At 32.2% G+C, this 15,886-nt stretch overlaps 1 protein-coding gene and 1 long non-coding RNA gene across 2 annotated transcripts; one reads left to right on the forward strand and one right to left on the reverse strand.

Moving 5' to 3' along the window:
- Positions 1 to 2,122: 2,122 nt before the first annotated feature.
- On the reverse strand, positions 2,123 to 5,129 carry LOC143069014 (uncharacterized). The gene is made up of 2 exons (XR_012976293.1): positions 5,042 to 5,129; positions 2,123 to 4,055 (listed from the first exon to the last, which is right to left on the reverse strand). It is a non-coding gene; the product is annotated as an uncharacterized LOC143069014 (long non-coding RNA).
- Positions 5,130 to 8,881: 3,752 nt separating this feature from the next.
- On the forward strand, positions 8,882 to 15,152 carry LOC143066811 (trans-L-3-hydroxyproline dehydratase-like). Its single transcript, XM_076239621.1, has 4 exons — positions 8,882 to 9,098; positions 10,752 to 10,901; positions 11,678 to 11,823; positions 12,647 to 15,152. Exons 1-4 carry the CDS (start codon positions 8,882 to 8,884, stop codon positions 12,905 to 12,907), a joined length of 774 nt encoding a protein of 257 aa, XP_076095736.1. The 3' UTR covers positions 12,908 to 15,152.
- Positions 15,153 to 15,886: the final 734 nt, after the last annotated feature.

A 15,886-nucleotide genomic window follows, 5' to 3' on the forward strand; every position in this document is an offset into this window, starting at 1 on the left:
AAATTACAATTTTCTTTTCAATTACGAAGTGTTTTATTTTACAAACACCATTTGCATAAGTTTTCAATTTATTTAGTACATAGTTAAGCAGAACAATTAGATATCAAGTCGACGACATGGGTATCTTTCAAGTTGGATGTAGAAAATGCATAACCTTCGATTTTTTTTTTAAATTTTACCACGGACGGAAAACATATTTATCTATTAGTTCAGTAATTTTCGTGTCTGCCCTTCAATTATGTGACTCAAGAAAAAATTCCAAAAAAGGGTAACAATTATATCGAAAAGAGAAAATCGAGTGCACCTTTTTATGTTAGGGCGTGTTTGAGTTGAATATTTTGTCTTGATATCGTACAAAGCAAGAATATTTCATACATCGTCTCGCTTCAGATTCTATCATTTTTATATATCAAAGCTACAGGTTGACTTTATAACATAAAAAAATCACAGTGCTAAAAGATGAAATATATGGGTCAAGTGAAATACCTATCTAATGAATCACAAAAACAGAGTAGGTGTGTTCGAATAGCTATTTTTTTTACTGAAAGTACTTGACAACAGTCTTTCAAGTTGGATGATGAAAATGCATATCTTCGAAAAATTATAATTTTTTGTGTGTGAAAACTAGGGTTTATAGTCTTCAACCACTAAAAAAATCTAGTCTGCCCTTCCACGAAATATTTAATTAGAATTTTTTTAAATGTTTATCAATTTTCGGAAATTCCACCTGACAACCGATCAGACAATAGTTTTAAGTTGAATCAATGCAGACAAGATCATTAACTGGTGCTCATTAGCTAGTTGATACATTTGTCTTTTAAAATACAACTGACATATAAGGATCGTAATGGTGCAATGTGGATAAATTTATCGGTTTCCAAGAGCAAAATTGGCAGCGCGTCATCCCTACAATGGCTTCCATTTCTACGATTGTGAAAATGAACTGGCGTAATGGGGAGAAATTTTGACGAAGTTGAATCCTGACTGCTAACATTGTGTGGATAACTTTTTAAAACTAATTGTAAATCCGAAGTAAAAAGTGGACTACATTTTTAGCCTTCTAATACATTCTAATACCCCTGGATAGATGACTCATTTTGTAAACAGGAACCATTAGTCTGTTGGCTGGACGACTAAGGTAATTGTAAACAGGAAATGTTTAGGAATAAAACGTTTATATGTGTAAAAAAGGACTGAATGTAAACAATTATTACACCAGGGTTTTCGATATCACAAATTAGTCAAAACCTTTACTTAATTTTATCATCGGTTCACGGACATACTCGTAAATAATAATCACCATGCATACATCTTATACGTTCAGATATTTCACATCATTTGATTGAGGTCTGGAGCTGGAATGCCAGTAACTGCTAGTAGTCCTTTGTTCAGTTGTATATCATTGCCATTTTGATTTCATTTGTTACCTATTCTGACATCGGACTCTAACTTTATTTAAACTGAGTTTTACTGTGCGTATTGCTATTTTTTTTTTATTTCCGAATATTCTACATAAGCTAGGTATAGATGGGGTGAGATCTCACAAAACATGTTTAATGCCGCCACATTCTTTGCGCATGTCCCTAAGTCAGGAGCCATTACCCTTTGTTTGTCTTGTATATTTTATAATTTTTGTTAATTTATATGTTTCGGAATAAGTGTGATGTCCATTTTCACTGACCTAGTACATAATTTGTTAATATGATGACAGCTGAGGACCACCTCCGGTGTGAAATTTTCTCGCTGCTTTGGAGACTCATTGATGGCATTCGGCTGTTGTCTGCTCTTGGTTGGGTTGTTGTCTCTTTGACATATTGCCCATTTTCACTCTCAATTTTATCAGTCATAATAACCTTCCATCATTACCGAACTGAACAAAGAAATAACACGACGGGTGCCGTATACGGTGCAGGGAATGCTTACCCTTCCGGAACACTTGATTTCACTCCCGGTTGTTTATTGGAGTTCGTGTTGTTTCTTAATTAATATTTATAACTGTTGGTGTAAATGTCCTTTGGTTTTAATTTGTGAGTCTTTGTTGACTCCTTGGTTTTGATTGTTATTGTCTTATAAATAACATGATACTCTTCGTCATTCAACAATGAACAAAATTTATAAAAGATTGTATGTTACTCTCAAAATTTATTTTGATTATTTTACTAATTGGGTGTTGAGTTACTAACGTTTTCTCCACATCTCCTTTTACACATATATCCCAGTCAATAGTTGTTTTGATTGATAGTTAACTTTTTTTTTGTATATGTTCATGACAAAGAGAACGTAGTTAAAAGCATCAATCGAATATTTAACACGTGCACGTTTGTATTCCCTTTGTATAGTCAGCCTCAACAAAACGGATTGCAACTAAATAACACTGAACAAAAAAACCCTGTATTGTTTGTTGCACACTAGCAAGAGGCTCTTTTTGTTGTTATATAATAGTCGTGTTGAATACTGTAGACCATCGGCTTCAGTAAGTAACGTTTTGCTCACTTTTCCACAATCTTGTAGCATTAGAAGGTTATTAGAGTGTTTATCTACAACAAACACATTCTGGTCATGATCAACGGCAATTCCTCCAGGGAATAAAAGTGACTTATCCTTGAAACTCCATATTTTGTCTCCAGTTGAACTGCAACAGTTAACAGTCTTCTACTATACAGATTGATTTCTGTATAGTAGATTCTGTTTTTGCTAGTTGTGATATTAAAAACATCAGTGCTGTCACACTTGATTGTATTTACTATGGTTCCTTCCATATCCAATACCACTATTCCTTTACCGCCTACTACAACATAAATCTTCCCGTCACTGTATGATATTCCTAAACAATTGTGTTTTAATTTCAGTCTTTTAATAACGATTGTCTTATTAATATCTATTATCTCAATATACGGTCGAACATAAGAAACCGCAATCCGATCGGTATCTATTGATGCTATAGTATAAGGCGTTGCAGAGATTGGTATTTCACGGATAAATTTTTCGTCATCGTTATACTCTAATAATACATCCTGTCCATTGGTATCTGCAATCAATAAGTTACCATTTGCCAAAAAAGTACACCCTGAAATGTACATTATACTTCCCCTTTGCTGAATTGTGATCTTCTTTCTCAACTCTAGCCTTGTATTATGGACGGTTCTTCTAATTTGTACTGGTAATTGAGCTTGATCAATCTTTGCATCTTTAAAAGGAAAGCTGATGGTACTTTTTTCCACTTTTATCTTAGCAAAGCAGTCGACATCTTTTAATTGTGAAGTAATCCCCTGGTGTATTTCAATTTCTATGTTGTAATTATCAATGGAACTTATAGCTTCTTGAATGGCTTTTACTTCGTCGTGGACCTCTTTGTTCATCTGATGCGTGCTTAGGAACACATGTAGGTCGGGGGCAAAACGCTTAAGTTGAGATGTTTCTTCCTTGAAGCGTTTAATTACCTTTTCAATTGTAGTAAGTTTGTTCGTTAACTTCAGATATTTTGACTTACAAGATGAATATGTCGTTGACAAATCATTTAATAATTTTCTTTCCAGATCATCTAAATGTTTATTTATATTCTGTCGTGTTATAGAGATAAGTTTCCTAATTCTAATTTCTTGCGTTTCCATTCTTTCTGTAGCTGTCTCGCGTTCCTTAACACATTCTTGTATGTTTTCTATTGTGTTGTTAATAGTACGTTCTAAGTCCGCCAGAGAAGTCGATGTTTTCACATTTTTCGCAGCTTCTGCTAGAGGAATAATGGCATCGGAACAACTGCTGTGCTTGGCTGGAAAGCATGCCAAACAAATAGGCATTTCATGCAACTTGCAATACATCTCAAGTTTGGACCCGTGCTCCTTACACTCAAAGCAAACCTTAACATTTTCAATTCTAAGGTAATCGCCGATTTGGATCAAATTATGGTCTCTCGATATTTTCATTGCTCTGTGTGCATTTTCACATACATTACAAAACCCTTCGTTGCATTCGGTACACCATTTCTCTGCATTTTTTTTCATGCTGTCATGAACACAGGGTCCACATGGAACTGAAGAAGCCATTTCTAAATAAATCTTAACATGAGAAAAAGAAACAATATTATATAACAATGTTTAATATTTTCCTTTCCTGTAAATCAATTAAAAATCATATGCATTTATGGCACTTAGTTGTATTGTTACGTACACATTTACAGTTCTTCATTTATTGAAATAGAGACTTTGTTCTTTAGAAATTAAACGGAATTTGAAACCGTTAAATATGGGACATGAACTTTCAGTTCCTCTTTTCAATATTATTTATTTTGAAAATAAAACGCGACCCATGCATGTAATGTTTATGGAATAAACGTTTCACAGATGATATCACATATGTTCATTATGTCGTAGCTGCAATACCCTTCTCTTTTCACGAATGTGACCTACCGAATTAGACTATTTACCGGATTTGTAAAAACATAAGCAACACGACGGGAGCCGGATCTGCTTGCCCTTCCTGAGCACCTGAGATCACCGCGTTTTGTGTGGGGTTCATGTTGCTTAGTCTTTAGTTTTATGTACTATTATTTGTCTGTTTGGCTTTTTATTTTTTATCCAGAGTGTTGTCAGTTTATTTTCTATCTTTGAGTTTGACTGTTCCTCTGGTATCTTTCGTCCCTCTTTTCTATCACTGATAATATTTTAAACATTGTTTTTTTTAAAGAAAATAATTAAAAATAATCATAAAACAAATGCTTTTCTTTTCTTGCTCAGTATATATTAAATTAGGATTCTCAGTTCATTCTTTTTAGCTTTTGACACTAATATCTTTTTATGAATTCTATGTTTTATAATATCACGGATGAAAATTTTTAGGCGTGGTATGATCTCAAGTAAGACGAAGTTTCTATATTTACTTTCTCTCCTTGTGGTATTTTGACGAATCTATTCATATGAAGGAAGTATGAATTCAAAAATTAGGGTAATGATACTATTGTTAATTAGAAAAATACGATATTAAATAAGGGTTATAACATACTACTAATTAAATGAAGTAGAATAGGTATGAAATATATTATTACCGATCGATGATCTCTGTGAAAAACGTTCGTGTTCACTGTGTTTTTCTACTACGTCAGGTGAAAAACCAAATGCAAACAAAGTCACATGGTAGTAGACGATCTTGAATCACCAAATACAAACAATGTCACATGTTAGTAGAAACACAGGGTTTCAAGCGCGTTTATTTTAAATGGAAATCGATATTCTTAAAACATGGAAGTGAAATATAAATGTTGATTATAAAATTCTACAACTAGAGATACATATGATAAAATTAAATGTGCAAACAAATTATGTCTTAATAAATTGGCACTGGACGACGACATTTTTTTCCACAGCTATATGCAGATTTGAATTTATACAATTAATTGTATCCATACTATAATTTTATAGGAATAGAATGTACAAGAGAGGTACTAGTATGTACAAAAGATTTCAAGGGGTGTCCAGCTGGTCTATATTATAAGCCCACAGATAAACCCTCAGATATATATCTATATTGTTAACAAACAAAATGACGATCTTTTTTTCTATAATAAACCTTCTCCATAAAAAGTCATTTAGGGATAAAAAGAAATTGGTCTAATAATATAGAACCACATTGATTTCATTTTTAGATTTATATTTCATCTTAGATTTCGTTTCTCCGAGGAGGGGTACTTTTGGATTTTCAAGTAGAACTTTATCGAAATGACCTTGCTATACTTTCCAAGTAGTCAATTCAATGCCAGCATTAATTGAACTACTAGTCACTCGGCCCTGGACGCAATATGAATCCCAACCAGTGTTTTTTAAAGGAATTTGAAGAGCTTTCTAACCATAATTCCGAACGGTTTTGCCTAATATAGGTACATTGTAATCCGCCACAAATGTGATTTACTTCTTGAAAGGATAATCCTAGTATTTTGGCTATTATCTTGAACACTATGATAGATGAATAAATATTTGAAATGAAAACAAATCAGCAAGACAACATACACAAATAATTCAACAAAGCCGAAGTTCACCTTAGGAAAAAAAAAAGAAAATTACATGCGGTCTCAGATGATCAATTAAATATTTTTGTGCCGAGGGTTGATAAATTACAGTAGGAAATGTGAGTTTTAACAATTATATGCGAATTCAATGTAAGTAAAAGTAAATTAAACATGGTACAAGTTCTGGTAGTACCTAAAACAAGCAACATATTGCCACCATATATGTGTTTTCCAATGATGGACAATTACTATACTCCACCTGAGCTGGTCAATAAATTCAACAAAAATAACCATATATCTACTGAAAAATTTACCTTTAAAATAAATCAAAGACATATATTATTTGATATACCTTTTGTAAATCGACTGACCGATGTAAATTTTAAAATTTCAAGTTCATCCATGTCATATGTAAATTTACTTGTTTAACATTTTAAATACTTGAGTGGGGGTCTGTAATAGCTTAATTGCTATGCGTTATGGGGTTTTATTCATTATTTATCGTAGCATGATAACTTATAGTTGGTAATTTCTACGTAATGTTGTCTCTGCTGGCAAATTGTCTCATTGATTGGTAACTGATCCACATTTTCTTTAAATAAAGTATTGTCCTAAGTCAGCAACCTAGTTTATTTTGCGCACACAATGTTGTCAATATAATGGAATCTTTTGCGACTGTCAAACAAGTGAATAGTTACGCTAGCTATAACAACCAGGTTTAATCCACTTTTTTCGAAATCCTAAGTCATGAATATGACAGTTGTTTGACCTTTTTATTTTGCCATTTGCTTAGGAAAATGTTCGGTATTTTTGTAAATTTTCTTCTTTTTTCCGTTCAGAATTTTACTTGGAGTTCGGTATTGTTAATTAACTTTTTTTGTTTTCCATTCGTTTATTGTGATTGAGCTTTTTATTTGATAGAGGAAACTTTCCGTTAGGTATTATTTTTGTTATTTTTTTTTTCTAATCTTTATTAGAATGGGAGAGAAGACGCTATAACAACAATTGAAATCATGTCAAACAAATACCGAAAACACCATTGTAAAAAACAAAAACGACGGAAATGCAAACAGTCTAGAAACGACTATACATAGAAACTGAGCACCCTGCTCATCGTGTGTTTAATATATGTTTTGTTTTGCGTGGTTCTTGTGTGAGTGTGTTCTTATTTATAGAATTCTCTTACAAACTTGTGATTTATATTTTCGCCTTTTTATTGTTAGAGCATGAAAAGTTGATATTCAACTTCTATTGTTGTAAACTATATGTTAAACTATTAATACTTTTTATTATATATCTTAGTATACTCGGTTCCTGTCTGTTAGACATAGTATACCTAATAGCTTTATTTGATAAATTGTTAAACTGAATATTTATCCCATTTACCTATAATTTATATGCTTCAAGAACTTGACCTGAATGAAGGGTAACACACAGCCGGTGAGTGTAGACATTTATTTATTTAAAGGGTGCTTAATAAGAAATAAGAATGAATATGAAAGAAAAAGAATATATAGATTCAATAGAACTTCATTTGATTCGATTTTTTTCTACTTGCTTGTTTATTGTTGATTGCCGGAGAAAAACGTAAAAACCTATATTTTACAAAATATTGATAATAAAATAAATACAAATTCCTTTTTGTTAATCTAGTCAATAAAGTTGACGTAATAGATATTTATATTTCACCTATAGCTTTTGTTCATCTTGGCCATATTTAGTCTCAAACAGGCCTTAATGAAATGAGTCGAAGTAAATCTGACATAACTGTCACCATACAAATACAAGTTCATGCTCCGTTTCAATCCAACTCATACCTTTATATATAAAATTCTCTTAATTTCATGTTGAGGAACTGATTAATCATCAATTCTTTTAAAAACGCATCCTTATAGGATTCGTGGATGGTGCGTTTTCTAAGCGTAAGACATGACCAAATCGTAACCCCGGAAGATTTTCTCACCCTGCGACTTGAATAAATTGTTAAAATTTTAAATTAAAAGCACAATAGTTTCGAATACAGTTGTAACAAAATAGACATCTAAAACTTGCAAAGTACAAAGAAAAAGCGATAAAAAAATACTTGTAAAAGGAACGTGTATGTGCGTGTGTATTTGATAATCGAGTCATTGTCTCAATTGTTTTTGGATTATAAAATATCTGTTTCCATTATGTTTGGAACATTGTGTATTTTTGATTTGGTTAATGCAGATGTATTAATTCTAGACTTATGTATTCAATAAAAGATATAATGTTCTACACATCTTATCAATAAAAGCTAACAAACATAACATTGTATACGATTTTGATTAAACGTACACAATTAGGGTTTTGACCAAAATTTCGTGGTTCATTATATATGGTAGTGGGAAAGTGCAAGCGGGGCAAGGTGTCCATGTGACCCATATTCTTCCTGTTAATTATATTTTGATATACAATTGTTTTTAAAAAACATTAAGAAGCCTGAAATATAAAAGATAACGATATTTTACTTTATTCTTATACAACCGAATCGCACAATCATGTATTCACATTTTATAGGTAAAGAAATAACATGAATCAAGAATGAAATAAGTAATGTGTATTTATCAAGAAATCTATTGCATAATCTTGCGACAAATTTAAATCTGAATATCCTCTACATTGTCTTGATCAATTTATTTGTAGATCAGAGACATGACTACTTTTGTAACAATTGAAATGCATACCTGTGGACAGCCAATCAGAATAATAGAAAAGGGGTTTCCGAAAATACTAGGAGACACACTTCGAAAAAAGATGGACTACTTAATACAAGAACATGATCATCTGCGTAAGCTCTTGATGTGGGAACCTCGAGGACACTTTGATTTGATTGGTGTACTACTGGTTCCACCAGATCATATGCATAATGAAGGATATGGCCCTATGTGTGGGGATGCTACTATGTCCTTAGGAAGATATTTAGTAGATAAAGGCATTGTTAGAAATCCTACCATACCTCAAACAGTTGTTAAAATCCAGTGTCCATGTGGACTTGTCGAGGTTAAGGTACAAAATGATGGAAAGAAAACAGGAGCTGTTAGCTTTTTAAGTGTTCCTTCCTTTTTGTATGAAAAAGGTATACATTGTAAAAAATAAGTTTCGTTATTAGTTTTAATCATCTCTGAGTTGATCGAGCATTCTGTGTGGCGGATTTTTTATTAGTAAGTGAGGCTTTTAGAAGAATATGCGTCGCCAATTTATCATAAATTTTGTAGAAAAGGCTACCAAATTCAGAATACCAAAATAAGAAAAAAAGAACAATCAATGAGAAAAATCATACTGCATAGCAAGCTTTAAAAGGTTTCCACCTTACCAATGTAATACAATTCAAACGAGAACAATAACCGGCTGATTTACTATCCTATCATGATGTTCTTGATAGAGGGTTGCTGCTCACAAGGAAGCTAATAAACCAAGAGTTCCAAATGGTGAAGTTGAAATCATCCCTTCGTACATTTTACGGACGCAATCACCACGAGTTGGTTGACCGTTATGGAATAACCGTTTCACAGATGATATCGGATATGTTCATTAGCTCGTAACTACAATCCCCTTTCCTTTCATGAATGTGACCTACCGAATTTGACTATTTACCGGATTTGTTATTACATGAGCAACACGACGGTTGCCACATGTGGAGCAGGATCTGCTTACCCTTCCGAAGCACGAGATCACCCCTAGTTTTTGGTGGGTTCGTGTTGTTTTTTCTTTAGTTTTCTATGTTGTGTCAAGTGTACTATTGTTTGTCTGTTTCTATTTTTCATTTTTAGCCATGGTGTTGTCAGTTTATTTTCGATTTATGAGTTTGACTGTCCCTCTGGTATCTTTCATCCCTCTTTTATATACAAAACATTAAGCGAAAAGCAAACACAGATAAGATATACAGTAACAAACGACAACTACTAGGTTGAAGGCTTCAAGCCTTGGACAGCCACATAAAAGCACAACAGATAAGAACAAACTACTAACAGATCTAGTTGTCTCATTAGCACGCATATCACATTTTTTATATCTCTTTAGTTGTTTCTTGTTTTATCAAGTAAAACAGGTTTTTGTTTCTTACAATTTAGATTGAAATGAATGATTATATTCTGCCTTCAACTCTCGAATTGGTATATATTGGTTTCTCAAGTTGGAACTTTACGGGTTTTTTATAGATAATTATATGTTTTGACAATATGAATTTTGCTTTCATTGTACGGTTGTACTTTTTGTAATAATTAAAACATTTTCATACTTTTTGAATTTACAATTTGTAATTGGGAACCGCTTACTTAAAAGAAATAATTAAACAAAAAAATCTTCAAAAGTGTAAAATAAATCTTCAAAAGAATTAAAAAAACCAACAAAAAACAGAACATTACTCCGATAAAAATTCAAAGCAGAAAGTCCTTAATCAAATGTCAAAATCAAACCATGACACACAACACACGACTGAACAACAACTGTCATATTCCTGATTTGGAACAAACATGTTCTTATATAGAAAATAATGGATTAAACATTGTTTTATAGCTATCTAAACCTCTCACTTGTATAACAGTCGTATACAATTCATTATATATACTAGTTTAGATAAAAATGTGTGAACAAAATAAACATTATAAACGACATCTTCTGTTTTATATGTCTATGGAAAAGCCTGTTGATGATGCATGCACAGGCTCGTAATATTGCATTGTGGAATTGATATAGCGTTTTATATGTTATGTTTATATTGTTTTTACAGACGTGTCAGTTAATGTACCAGAATTTGGACAAATTTTTGTCGATATAGCCTATGGTGGTGGTTTCTATGCTATTGTTCCTTCTTCACAGTTTAATTTGGAAAATGATTGTTCTTCGGCCAAGATGAAAGAGGTTTCAGGAAAGTTATTATGTAATTGTTGTTGTCAACTTAGAAATTTTTAAAAATTTGCAAAATATTATAGACGATGTCAACAGTAATAAGGATGAGAATGGCCCATGATTCGTGCAATACTATTCCGGTCGTATTATTGGATATTCATAAAAGAGTCTGTCGTTATGAACTAACATGAATTGTTTTTGTTTAACTCTCCGCATATTGACTCTTCAATTTATATTTTCATGCAATCGATTGTAATACTTTGAAATATATACATCACAATTTTGTAATCGTAAACCTTCATTGCTTCAAATTATTTGTGAACTTTTTTTTTAAACTAGATGTTTCAGTTTTAAACGAATACCCTGCTTGCAAAAGTAGGTCAACCAGCACTATTGAAACTCGATCTTGTAGTCACCATATCAATATATTAAAAAATTAATCATCGACAAACGTCTATTAAACGAAATGCAACTCAAATCAAATTTGAAAATACGCGAATATACAAAACTTCAGCTCAAAAACGACAGATCTTAAAAAGTAAACCTTTGAACCAGTACATTACATGAACGTCCAATGACTATAATTCTGCCAGAGTTCAGACAGTCATAACTAAGCACTTTGATTATAGGTCTCATTATACCCTAGTTCACGTATTGTACTTTAATGATGTCAAAATATGTAGGCATCGTGAAAAAAAGATTGATTTTAAATAGCCAAAATGGTCGAACATCGGTAAAATTGTATGGCCCGTACAATGACAAAGTCACAAAAATGTACAACTTATTTTGTATTGTGATTGATTTCAGGCGAGCTGAGAACCCATTATAAAGTGATACACCCAGAAAATAGTGATGCAAACATTTCGTATATATATGGAATTATTGTCACTGATGGGAAAGATGGACACAACGAAGAAGTAACGACCAACTTTACCTTATATGCAGATAATGCGGTATATTACTCATAATTAAATAATAATCGTGTTTTCTAAATTTTAGTTTTCATAATGCCTTTCGTTCTTTGATTATATGGCCTTTTAAACTTTTTTTTTTACTGATAAGAATTTTGTAGACGAAATACGCGTCTTTTAATCCTTGTATCTATGATGAGGTATTTTGTTCATACTCCGTGTAGTACTGGAATTTAATATTGAATGTTCGAATGTACTCATTATAGCATAATTCAATGCATGTAACTAAATGTAAATATAGGAAAATAGAAGATTATATGTCCTCTCTAATTGAAAAACTAGTAAACTCCTCCAAAACTTTCAAAATTATATCAATTATATTGATTAATTAACAGGTAAATATAATCCGACACTAAAGTTTATACTTTTGATGTTACTATAATGTCATTCGTCTGTCGAAATTTATATATTTACCGAAAATGGCAAGTTCGTGCAAAGATTTTATGTCCAGATAAACATAGCAACAGCGTTACCCAAAATGATTTGTTTACACATATTAACATTTTTGTAAATTTCTTTTATTAGACAATTTTGTTAGGGTAAAGCTGTTGCTCATATCTATTGATTTTTCACAAGATCTCAAAATGAGGCTATTTTGGCAGTTTTTGTTGCATCGCAATGACTGTAAGAATTCTCAAGCCCTTATGCCAATGTCCGACAAACTAATGTCTTACGAACTTCTGAAAATAAATACAACTGTGTTTTTCGCATAGTTGCAGAAAAATATAATGATTTCGTTGAATCGTTGGAAATAGATATATCAAGCTAACAAAACCTAAAACACAATGTAATTTGATTTATATAGGTGGGACGGGCACCATGTGGGTCAGGATCATGTGCTAGGATAGCTCAACAGTACGGTAGAGGACTGATAAAGCTAGACCAAACAAGGGTATTTGAAAGTAGAACTGGAGGCAAATACAGAGCGACACCTGTAAAAGCAGTGAAATGTGAACACTTTGATGCTGTCGTGGTAGAGGTGTCAGGCAATGGACACTACACTGGAACTTCTTCATTTTCACTGGAGGAAGACGATGAAATAGGAAAAGGATTTTTTATGTCATAAAAAAAATATCCTATGTAATGAATGTTGCTTTGCAATTAAACTTTTTTAATTATTAGCTGTATCATACTAGCTTTGCTTTGTTATTATCATGCTATTTGCAACTAACATTTGCCATTAGTTAAAGCGACTTCTGTTGATGTCATTTGGCATAAGGCTACATTGGATATCGGTCCGATGACAGACGTGTTACATCGGAAAATCTTTATCTGCCTGTTCCAATCAGGGAGTCTGTAGTTGATAGTAAAATACCAAAAATATCGAACTCCAAGGAAAATTCAAAACGGAAAGAGCCTCCTATCAAATTGCAAAATCAAAAGCTCAACCACATTAAACGAATGGAAAACAACTGTCATATTCCTGACTTGATACAGACATTTTCTTATGTAGATGTGGTGGATTAACCCTGGTTTTATAGCTAGCTAAACCTTTCACTTGTATGACAGTCGCAGACAATGCCATTATGTTGACAACAATGTGTGATCAAAACGAACATAGTAGGTAGTTCAGTGATTGCCGTTTGTTGCTGTTTGTCATATTTAATTTTCGTTTAAAGTTGTTAGCTTATATCAGGCCGTGATAATTTCTTTTGAGTTTTTTTCACAATTTGTTATCAAGCAACCTTTTACATCTCACAGTGAGATGACGTTGTAAACATCCATTTGCTTTGGTCCATTTGCATATTTTTCATACTGTTCATGTACAATTATTTATTTTAATCTATTTTTTTTTATCTAATTTGAGCATTTAGATTATTTTTAGTGTACCTAGAAAGGCGTCTGACTTTGATATCTAGTGATGCATGTCACTCCTATGAAAAGCATTTAAAGCAAGACAATTTCATATGCCTTACATATATATATTTGATACTGGAATTTATTTTAAGGCCACAAGAACTATAAAAAAAAAATCAATACGAAGGGGAATAAATATGAATAATTTTACCTTTTTCAAACCTACTGTCAAATTAGCGTATTTTTGAGTGCTTGTTCTATCCACTGGTCAACACAATTTAATTAGCCAAAAGAAATGGTAAAAATAAGAACCTAATTGAAAACAGTAGTGAATTGATCATTATTTTATTACTGTTTTATTTATTTTCAATTTACTTTAAATATAATTTCAACAGCCTACACACCCCAAGGGTGCCGGGGGTATAGAAATATGGTCAGTTGGTTCTCTCCAGACCGGCAGTAAAACACTTGCCGAAGTGGGGCGTCCGTTTGGCTGTACGGAATGTATCAAGTTCGCAGTCACGTCCGGTCAAAAGGGGGACGTTAAATTCGATGCCTCGTGTAAAGAGAGTATCACGCTCTTTGCACGTTAGGAACCCTTGCAACAACTCTTTGAGGGGTCTATAAGTGGCCTGTTGCAAGGCAAAATTTCTGTCTCTATTCAATATACCCTCATTTTCCAGTGGCAGTTCAAATTTCCCCGACCATCATCCTCTATTATAACTACCTACCTATTGTGCTTATTGTTAACTTGTTCTCGTCCTGAATATGCATGAAATATTTGCCACTGGACGTTAAGCAACCAACAATCAATCAATCAACAGCCTACAACCAAAGAATTAATATACTAGTACATTTTATATCTGCCATGCAAATATATCTATCGATTTCTTTTGAATTTAGTGATCATTGTCTACTATTGTTTCGGTTAAGAAATCAATATATGGATTCGTTTAAAGATTTGGACATATACTTATACATGTCTATCGTTTAAAATTATTTGACTGGTCTTAAAAAAGACAAGGACATCATCTATAAAATATACAGATGGGTCTCTATATAAACACTTTCATTTGAATCGAAATCTAACCATTTAAGGAGCCAGTCACATTTATAGGAAAACCCTTTGATAGGTTAATACAGCATCTGGTAGTTTTCAGACATTCTTTTAACTTTTCTAAATTTTTGTTTTAACGTTTTGAAATCTAACTTTGAAATTCATTTGTTATTCAATTTAATTTCTAATATTTGAAATTTAGATTTCCAGAAATTACTTCATAAACTTCCTAAATGGAGAAGCAGCAAATGTTAATTTCAGAGAATTTGATCAGACTCGGACAGAGATTGAAACCCATAATCACATAATATCGAGACGAACTAGATGCATTTAATGCACAATGATTTTTCATTTTTCACATAAATGTTGAAATTTGAATAAATATTATGCAATCGATTGTGCCTTTAAAAATCATATTAACGGTTATATTTCAGAATTATAAAAGTATAACACTGTCTTTCGTTTATTTAACGTAGTAACCTGATTGTAATAAAATACAATTCAATATTTGATTGATTGTTGGTTGCTTAACGTCCAGTGGCAAATATTTCATGCATATTCAGGACGATTCAATATTTGAGAATATATTCAAACGTAAAAACCATCAATGCAACGGTATACAATGTAAGAACTGTATGTTATGAAGCAAATAACACAATACCATTTACGGTACCAATTTGACTAATCCAGGTGTGCATTTCGCAAGTAATATCTCTTTAGTAATACCGATGAGTAAATATATGAAATTTAAAAATTCACACTAGGTGTGTACCATAAAAGCCGAATATATATTTGTATTGTTCCCTTGACCTAACAATGATTAAGCAGATAGCATGAAATGACTTTTGACCTACAAAAACTGAAACTCATAACGTAATCAATATTACAGGCATAATTATGAAAAATTAATCCTGCTCAATGAAAATGAGATAGAAGTTAGGTGGACCCTGTCAGTTGGACAAATTTACATTAATCTACATTTTTTCTAAAAAATAAATATAGTTGAACTATGAATTATATCAAATGACAAACATACCTAAACTTTCAAAAGAATTACAGCAATCGATAATCAATGAATCATTAATATTATGTCAAGGCCAAGCGAATCTTACATATACATTTTCTCATGGAATCATTTTTTCCTAGCCTTTTAACTGATATTATTTTCATTTAAGAACTTTGCTGTGCATT

This window comes from Mytilus galloprovincialis, chromosome 3 (assembly GCF_965363235.1).
Source record: "Mytilus galloprovincialis chromosome 3, xbMytGall1.hap1.1, whole genome shotgun sequence".
In the NCBI taxonomy this organism is placed as follows: Eukaryota; Metazoa; Mollusca; class Bivalvia; order Mytilida; family Mytilidae; genus Mytilus; species Mytilus galloprovincialis.